This window comes from Polypterus senegalus, chromosome 3 (genome assembly GCF_016835505.1).
Source record: "Polypterus senegalus isolate Bchr_013 chromosome 3, ASM1683550v1, whole genome shotgun sequence".
Lineage (NCBI taxonomy): Eukaryota > Metazoa > Chordata > Cladistia > Polypteriformes > Polypteridae > Polypterus > Polypterus senegalus.
This window is the reverse complement of record NC_053156.1, coordinates 49,745,850-49,756,188: the sequence shown is the minus strand read 5'-3', so window position 1 is coordinate 49,756,188 and position 10,339 is coordinate 49,745,850. Positions and strand designations below refer to the sequence as shown.

The window sequence follows — 10,339 nt, the reverse complement described above, 5'->3', positions numbered from 1 at the left end:
TTTAAAATTTAAAAAAAGCATTGACAAATTTGTGAACTTGTCTAACTTTTCTTCTTTGCAACTTCAATCACAAATTAGTTCACTGTTTCAGTTTTACCTTTAGTGCGGCCACATAAACAAAAGTAATGGGTTTGTCTGCTGTCGGTTTTGTGCGAATAGTCTGTGATTGACAGTGGTGCCATGGAAGGGGAACTGGGGGAGTGATATTCTTACTGTATATATATATACACACACACACATATATATATATCATATATATATATACATATATATATATATATATATATATATATATATATATAGTATCAGCACGTATACAGTAAGGGTTATTTTTGGGTTGGGGATGAAAAGGATTGTTATTGTTCTTTTCTCCTCCTGTCTTTTCTTTGATATAATGGATTTCTGTTGACTACTAGCTATTTTTTTCTCTCGTACTGTAAATGCCCAGTCATCAGGTTTGAACTGAACATTTTATAAAGGTGTGTATGGTGGTGCGTTGCAGGGTGCAGTACTGGCCTATCCTTTTTTATCATCTGCCTTAAAGTAGGACAGGTTAGTGGTAACGATCGACCCGTTTCAGCGTGGCAGGCAGATTTGTTACAACCTTGAAAGAAGTTTCACCAACTTGTATCTTTCTTCTCTTTTTCACCTTGCTATTGACAGCAAACAAATCCCCAACACAGGTTAATGAAAGACTGCATGCAAAGGGTAGGAAGTCGCTGTCACTGGCTGATTGCACACAGGGGACTGCAAACCTCCATCAACAAGTCCAGCTGCATGAATCTCCATAACTAACCCAACCGCCCCCCACCCCAATTCTTTACTAAATAACATGCAAGGTAAATGATGATACAAACTGTAAAAGTATAAAATGTGTATGTTTTCTAACGTGGTTGATTTTGGATTTGTTAAATAAATTATTTAAAATATTATTATGTCATTTTCATCATGGGCACACCCAGATCTGCGTTCCACTCAGCGTTCACACATCTGGTCATGTTTTACAGAGCACAACACCATAGAACATCTAGACTTCTCAAATTCCAAGCCAAAAAGGCCAGTGGTGGGAGTCTATGCAACAGGCCTGGTCATTTATGTTTGTGCATCTGGATGATGTGTACCTCACATTACAATGCTGTAGACTTATGCAGGAATAACTGAGTCTTTTCCTTTTTTCAGACTCAGAATTTTCTGTTTAGTAATGAATTTGGAATCACTGAGAATCACAGCAATCATTCAATTTACATAACATAACATAACATGACCGGACAAGACAGGACAGGACATAGAGTAATGTAACATGACATGACATAGCACAGCATACCATAGCATAAAAACACAACACATCAGGGCATGATATCGTATCGCTGTTATGTTTCAGCCAGGGTTTGGTTAATTATAAAGTATTATTATTTCTTAATAGGCTTTATTTATTATTTTGTACTGTTGAACTGAGTCTTTAAACATTCTGCTATACGTTGTACTTTGTGGGTGGTACCCCACGAGAGTGGGGCAACCCTAACATCATTGCTGCTGGGTTGTCCATCAGCTTCTGTTATATTGAGGTCAGAGAAAGGGTTCCAGCAGTAGCTCAATAAATCTGTGATGTTTATTGGGAGCATTGCTTTATTTAGAATTTTCTGGTTTAGTTGATTAATGCTTCTATGTTTAGATTATTGATTTTTGGATTGTACATTGGGACTTGTTTCACCTCGGCTTGCCTTTTAGGAAAATCCTTTTTTGCCCTTGTTATGTCTTTTTGCTATTTTTTTAAACTTTTGGTCAATAAATTCTTAATGTATTAAGATTTTTGGTTTGGATTATCTGTAAAGGCCTTTTCTAATATTTTAGTATTTTCATCAAGCCAGCTTTCCATTTTGGAGCCTACTTAGGCCAAGGCCTGCCATTTGTAGTTGTGGCTGGTTTCCTTAGGTGTAGTGTTATCTAGACAGGCTGGTGAAGTTTTGGCCTGCCTTGTGGCTCTTATCGGAGGACTTATACCCCTCTGGCAATGTTTGTGACTCCAACATTCACATCATCAAGCCTCCTTCACTGTAACATTTCATAACAACAGTAAAGCAAGGTTATAAAAATAAAATCTAAATTTGTTACTAATAGTACCTGATTATTTTCTAATAGCGTGTTGTAACAATTTTAATGTAAATGTTAAGATTCCTGTAGAAGAGGACCCTCCATTAAATCCACGGCTACAGCTCTCACCTCTTAATGGCGTACAGGTCACACTATGTGCTTGACTTAACATTTTTGAAATGAAGTGCTTTAAGTATTGCCTTGGCACTCACTGCTATATTTTAAATTACTTAATATTTTTATAAAAACCATCACTTAATAAAATGTATAAATTCTAAAATAAAAGCTCACCTTTATAAAAAATGAAGCAGGAACAGCAACACTCAAGGGATGTGTTGAATAAAGGCTCTCTTCAAAGGTTTCATTCTGCATTATGGGGTAGGGATACCCAGATCACTAGAACAAGACAAACTAGACTTGGACTTGACTGAACCTGTTTTATTACACAGCCTACCCCAGTGGGTTCAAATACAAGGCAGGAACAAGCAGTGCATGAGGTGGTCTTCACACTGGCCAAATTTGAAGATAAAGGAATAGTCCACCTTAAAATGTGATTTTTTTATGTGTTATTTGCCCCATGCAGTTTGCAGGGATGGCTGATTTCATGTTTTTGTAGAGAATGGGCATAATGACATTTCTGACAGAGTAGGCATCAAAGGTAACTAATGTTGGACAAACAATATAAAAATATCCATGAGAAAATATCACATTACTCATGTTGCATAAACCACAAGTCCAATTGTTCAGTAATATCCTCACAACATGGACAATACATGCATTTTTTGCTAAAATGTTGTTAAATAATAACTCTGGAAAATGAAAGTAGTTCACAAGCAGGAAGCTCCTTCACATGGGGTTGCGTTTTTAAATTAAAGACCCGCTTTTCCACTTTATTCGTCGATCAAGAGTCTTGTCTTCAATTCAAAACCTCAAGCCCAAAGTGGTTTGTCAGGCTGATGTAGATTGTTGTGACATGAATAACATGAGATTTTTTTTCATGGACATTTTTGATATTCTTTACTGTTTCCTGCATTTGTCACCATTGGCTCCTATTCTGTCAGAAACATTGTTATATCCATTGTCCACAAAAACATGACTTTAATTTTTTTTTCTCGACCATCACTGCAAACAACATGGGGTAAGTAACATACAAACAAATATCATTGTTGAGTGAAGTTTTTTCTTTAAAGGAGCCAGAATCTCTCCCAGCAATATAAGATAAGAACAAACCCCACATGGGACACAATTTCAACACAAAGTATACTTATACAAAAACACATATACCTGTACAGAGCATCCACTTTTTTCAGGTAGCTAACATGTACGTCTTTTGAGACTGTAACAGGGAAATTGTATGGAGCACCCACGAAAGAATATGGAAAAAATTTGGAGAATCCACACCTACAGTATACAGTATATATTATAAACTGACCAAGCTCTCTGAACTTGTGAAACTCCATTAGCACGGTTCACTACACCAGTATAATAAAAGGAATAATTCTGTTCTTTTCTAAAGTGCTTTTCTCATTACTCAAAGTACATTTTAGTGAGAAGGGGGCCACTTTAACCAGCAGCAATGTGTAGCATCCACCTGGATGATGCAGCAGCAGCCATTTATGTGCCAGTACACTCACCATACATTAGGTAGTGAGAGTGAGATGGCCAATTAGAGACAGGGGATGATTAAGGGGCCAGAATGACTAGGCCATGAAGGGCAATTTTGCCAGGACACCGGGATACACCCTGTTCTCTATGAAGGAAGTCCAGAGATCTTTTATGACCATAGAGAGTCAGAACCTCAGTTTTACATTTCAGAATGCTGCCATTTTTACAGCACAGTGTCCCTATCATTGCACTGGGGCATTGGGATCCACACTCAGACTGCAGGGTAAGCACTCCCTGCTGGCTCACTAGCACCGCTTCCAGAAGCAACCCAAGCTTTTCCAAGATGGTCTCCCATCCAAGTATTGACTGGGCCCAGACATGCTTAGCTTTAGGTGGATGACCCCTTCTGAAGTGTATGTAGTATGGCTGCTGTATGTCAGTATCTGAGAAGTATAGTAAACCAAAATCTAAATTTAGACATTCTGTACATTTTGTTTGATTAGCAATGGCTGAATCTGTTATTTCCTGGACACCATAAAATTTAAAAATATGATAAAATTATAGTACCTGCTTTTAGCAATTGATGAAAAAGAAGTACTTCTTCATCTTTGATTACCTCACAGTGCAGACTACCATGTAAACCAAAGCATGCATATCTTAATACAGCAGACTAATAAGGGAACAAACTAGTTACACTCAAAGCATTCAAAATAAGAAAAACTTCAGCTAATACATTACAAGATTGTTTTTTTTTTACCCTGTCCACATGTCTACATATTTTCAAATGACAGGCAGGTTTTGTATCCCAAGGTACACAGTTTTGAACTGTACATCATGTAACCCTAGACGAAACATGTAACTTGTCAAAGACAAGTGGTCAAAAGGCAAAGGTGGGTTACGGTGGCAAACATTGGGTACAATGATCTAACTAGGGCAAGGCTTAAACATCATATCTGGAATCATTGACAATTAAGTGAAAAAGGCTTTTCAGCTCAATTCCAAAATTTTTAAAAAAAGCCTGGAGCAGTTTCAGAAACCTTTAAATTTACATTACAGAAACACAGCAGCAGTTCCAGTAATTTTTATAGTTACAGAAAATTGAATTGTCTCAACATATTTCAGGTTGTTTCAAATGGACAGACAGACAGACATGGGTACCACAATAGGTACTTCACACATTATATGTGAACCTACCTAACAAAGGATATCAATAATGGGTTTTACAGTTCAGGCTAAAGCAACTGGGGGTATCTATGGAGTCATAGACTCCTCTGAAGATTCGGTAACTTGGTAGACTTCAGGATAGTTTGAGGTCCTTACAACCAAGATCTGAGAGACACTGAATTTATTCTTCTGAGTGTCAACAGCAGTCATTACAAGATAACAGAAAACACTCCCATAGTAAGGTATGAATAAAATAAAACTCTGAAGTGCCCTAAATGATCCGATCCAAAGGGGCCTTGATCAGGTTCCTCTGTCCGGCATCAGTCTGCACAGCCTGGTCAGCCATCCCTGGAGGTCTGCCCAAGGCACGTAGCTTCAGCAAGTAGTCAGAGTGCAGGCCACAGTCGGTGAGGTCAATGAAACGCTTGTAATTAACTTGCACCTCCTACAAGGGAAGAAATAAGAAAATTACATTTTATAAGTTAGCAGCCCCCATACAAAAGTGCCTGTCTCTGCTTGCTCAATCAATAGTATATAAGAAAAGTAGCACTGGTTTGAATTTTAGAAAAAAGAGTGATTTATCAAATGGATTATAACATTGCAATAGTACCATTCTGCATGGATCCCCTGTGGTCAATTACTATGTCAGACAAGTTCATTGAGAGCACTGATTACAAATGAAAGCCAGAAGTTACTGCGTCATTTAAAAATGGATCTCTAAGACGCAGTTTAGGTCACGAGTCCTGCATCTGGTGGGCACTCAATTATAAGTAAAAACAAAGAGCATGATGGGACTGAATGCAGTTAACCGCTGTGGCTTCAGGTTTTTGGTCCAACCCAATTGCTTTATGACAAATCATTAATTGTTCATGATGCACTTATTGCTCAAGTTATACTTTTCTGTTTCATTTTAGTTGTCTCACTTGTTAAGATTTTGATCCCTTAAGTGCTTATTTTAGTCTTAAACAGCTGTATTCATTGTTTTAACTGCTCCTTATTAGCAATAAGATGCAAATGACACCATCAGTTCTAAATCTAGCTTGTCTCCATTTCCACTTGTGTGTATTCATTATTCACTATTTAGTTTCATTAAGTACTCAGAAGGAAACTGAAGAGAAAGTGAAGAACTGAAAATTACTAATCCGTTTTAGGCTTCAAATCACTTGGATGATACATGAATTATTAGAAAGGAAAAACAAATCTATGATTTAAGAATGTACTGTCATAGTACAGTTAAAACACTAACAAGGTATGAAATTAAATAAGATCTTTTATTGGTGAGGATTGGCTTCTAATTAAGTAAATGGGATGGAACAAAAACCTGTAGCCATTGTGGCTCTCTACGATCAGAGTTGACCACCTCTGGTCTATGCCACTGTAGCGAATTTATTTCTGTGATTTCTGATTGGTTGCATTTCTATTTTTTCAAAGACTAGGGAGCTCGGCCTCCTTCTCGCTTCACACCCCAACCCCCATGCGGGCGCTATGTGCTAGCCCCTTAATCGCTCTGCCGCTCGCGTATGGGGAAGCGGATGTTCAATTTAAACTGATTGTTATTTTCATGGGAATTGTTACATATGCATAATAGAACTATTTTATTTTACAGCAAGTAATTAACCATAGTAATCAATAGTAAAATGTAATAAATTAAAAGAAAATTATGTTTCATGTTGTGTTTGAGGTATTTGTTGCGTTATACGTTTTTGTTCTGTTTGGCTTTGAAATTAACATGCAAGTACTTTTTAAACTTACACTTTTACTGTAAAACTTCAGTAAAACAATATTTGAAATTAACTTTTCGTCACTATCGTTTGGAGTTACATTGTGACAATACAACGTATAACTGCCCGTGAGTGAATATCGTTTATTTCTCTCTAATAAATAAACCGACTTTTTTGAATATTTGTCCCAGTGATTGCTAATTGTCATAGCAAAAGCTATTCTAATGGGAAACTGTACACGTTTTAATACGAATGGCATATCATGATCTCCTTTGTTGTCTAATGTTATCCACGGAAGATTACCTTTCTTGTCGCCTTGTTAAAATTTTACATGTCAGAAGTGTTTGACCAATTTTGAATACAACTAATCTTGTCCTAGTGCACAGCCCATCACTCATACAGTACATAAATTTCACAATAATATTACGATACATCCTTCTTTCAACAGTAATTCAGTCAGTGGAAGACCAGACTGTGTTAACGGTTGTACGTATTCTACGGGATATTGTAAGTTGATGTTTTCATATCTTCCGCACAATCACCACCAACTGTTTCAGCATAGTCTATTGATATGCATTTAACCAATTTGCTGTGTAACCGATCGACAATTTTCGCATTAATTCATTTGACTTCATCGTTTCTCTGTGCTAGGATTGCCCATGTACTCATTTCTTCTGTTGATAACCCTTCGGGATGAAATTCTTCAATAAGATTTTGACATAATATGTCTTCTTTTATTGGGAACTTAAAGTGAGGAAAAACATACAAATTCATAAGAGCTGAGAGCGCAAGAACTGTTTCTGACAAAAGTATTCACACAAATGAGAGGTGAGAAGCTGTGGGAGTGGGCCATTAACCGTAAATGGTTGAGAGGAGGGAGGGACTTGAAAAAATCTCTTGGCAATAGTCTTGTCTCGTCTCCAGATTTTCTTTTATAATAATTATTTACGAGATTATTTCGTATCTTATTTCTTTTTGTTTTACCTATCACTCTGACTCAACACTTCATTTCACCTGCTGTTATTTAAGATGTTTGCACATTCAGTTTCACCCAAGATTCTGCCGTGTATAGTATTGTTGGTAAATTTTTATATAGCATCTTCACTTTCTTACTTAATTCTTTCTTTCCTATTAAGGTATTGTTAATTTGGTAGCAAACTTTATTTGCCATGTTTTTTTTTTTTTTACAATTTCTTCATCTATCATTTCATCTTCAGATTATTATTATTAGGTATTTTCGTTTAGGCACTGCAAAACTGCATATACATTTATGCAACAAGAGCTTAACAAAACCTCCTTTAGGCCTTGATAACAATTACAAAGCATCAGTAAAATGGTTATTAATCTCTTTGCAGTGTGGCATATTAAGAGCTGATACTATGGTAAAATGACTTGTGAATATGAAGGAATTACAGATCTTACACTAAAGAAAGCAATATCAAGAAAAATGTGTCTCATTTTTGCCACCTCTGACCTTTCCAAAGTGAATTTATTATAGTAAGCTACATTGCAAAGATGAATCAACACTTTACTGATACTTTATAAGTGTTATTAAGACCAAAAGAAGCCTTTGTTAATGTCTTCTTATGTAATGGTAAGTGAGTAATAGTTGCATTTTTGCAGGACTTGAACTAAAATGTTATTTTTGCATCTCATGTTTAATTCAGCGTGGGTTTTTCATGCCTGACACATTAGTGTTACTTCACTTACCACTCTAATACAATTTAAATTATGAACAAGTCAAGTTGCCTCCTTCGTGAGGGTGGTACAAAAAATTGAATTTCAGCAGACATAAGAATATAAGAAGTTTGACAATTGAGTGGAGACCATTCAGTCCATCAGGCTCATTTGTTTAACTTATACTTAAACTGTCCCAAATCCCAACCAGGTACTTCTTTCAACTCCATGTCTGGGTAGTCTGTTCCAATTCCCACAACTCATTGCATAAAGAAATGCTTCCTGGCTTTAGTCATAATGCACTCCCCCTTAATTTCCACTGATGTCCTCAAGTGCCTGATTCACAGTTACATCGAAACAATTCCACTGCATCTACTTTATCAATAACTTTGAGGATTTTGAAGATGTGTATCAGGCCTCCACACCATCTCCTCTGCTCAAGACTAAACCGGTTTAATACTTTGAGTCTGTCAGAGTAGACATGTCTTTAACTCCTGAGGTGCACCTGGTTGATCTGCTTTGTAAACAGCCTCTAACAAGTGAAAGAGGGAAAAAAGAGACACACTGGCAGCTAGTGAGGCCCTGTTCATGCCAGTGTGGGAGATCGGGGGTCACTAGGGGTAGTGCGGAGTGACTTGTGTGACAGGCAACTCAGCAAGTGACAGGGATGTTTGCCCTAAGTTGTGCCGATGAAAGGCACACAGTAAGTGAAAAGGCAAGACTGGGAGATAAATGGAAGTCTTAAGTAAGGAAATGTTGAAATTGAAAGCACTGAAAACCTAGCATCTAAACCTAAAACGTAACCCCAATTCATAGTCAAAACCAGAATTAAACAAAAGATTTGAAGACTTGAAACACATAAATGCACTTTTTTTTCTTTTGGAATTATACAAAATTGTACAATCAATGGATTCATGAAGCTGATCTTGATAGCCCTTGACCTGTGATGTCTGAGACCCCTTCATGTTGCCTCTAGGAACTGCTACAAAAACATGTAAAACCAGTATATCCCTTGAATCAACAAAATGGCAGAAAGACACAAACTAATTATAATGATTATATCAATCAGGGACAAAAAAGCTAATGTCATGAATGACTTGTGACCCCCCAAAATGTACTAGGGAACTGAAGAAAATAAGACACTATAATAACACAAAATAAATGATGATGACAACCACTAAGCAGGGCCATGATTGTTGATTAGAGGTAAGAATACCTCATGACCAACAGGGGGCAGCAGCAAACAGTTCCAAGCACAGACAAGTGTCAACATTTTGACTTTACTTGGGCTAGCCCTTTTAGGTGGCATCACACGGTTGCAAATTGGAAGGAATGAGACCATGTAGCCCAGGGCTTCACTCAAAGGCACGATAAAATGCTCAGGAGTGTAGTGGTTTTGGAGGCATCAGTGGTTACTATGGCTTGGTGACCCCAGATTTTACAGATCTATCCTGATCCTGGAAATAATTTTGAGGTAGGGCAGGACATAATCCAACCTGTGACAGGTACAGACTGGTAGGCAACATGAAGAATGACATATTATAAAGTATCAGATCAGGAAAAAAAAGAGAATTTTTGGGAAAAAGGGCAAGTGAGTGTTTGATAACCAGATGATCAGAATAAGCAATGAACAAAGTCTGAGAACCAATTTGTAACTTGGAAGACAAAGTCAAAAGACACACTACTATCAAGAAAGTCATAATAAACACGCACAGAAGTTGTCCAGAAATTTGACCAAAAGCTAAGTGTTATGCACACGTTGAAGTGTCCAGAGATAATTGTGAGCAAGAACAAAGATGTGGTCAGGAAAAGCAAGGGTCAGAAGTGTAATAACAAAACTAAACCAGTGCTATGTAGCAAGAAGGTCATTTGTGCCAAATGTAATTCAGTTCAGCTGAGAGAGAGAGAAAGAGAGAGACTGCCAGGGAGATTGACAAATGACAGCTGTAAGTCAGGTTTGGAAACAGGCAGAAAACATGTTAAGGACACAAGCAGGTTAGTTTAAAAGGTGCTGATGTCTGCTTGACCAATATGATTAAAAATCCAAAGTCTGTGAAGGTATATACCTGTATAACCAGCCA

General features: G+C 37.2%; 1 protein-coding gene across 1 annotated transcript in view; it reads right to left on the bottom strand.

Moving 5' to 3' along the window:
• Positions 1-2,514: 2,514 nt before the first annotated feature.
• The window catches only part of si:dkey-111f13.5 (golgin subfamily A member 6-like protein 22), a 71,449-nt gene continuing 63,624 nt past the window's right edge, over positions 2,515-10,339 (bottom strand). The window contains exon 6 of the mRNA XM_039747176.1: positions 2,515-5,305. Within this exon, the coding sequence (XP_039603110.1) occupies positions 5,132-5,305 (174 nt within the window). The 3' untranslated portion in view covers positions 2,515-5,131. The remainder of the gene's footprint in view (positions 5,306-10,339) is intronic.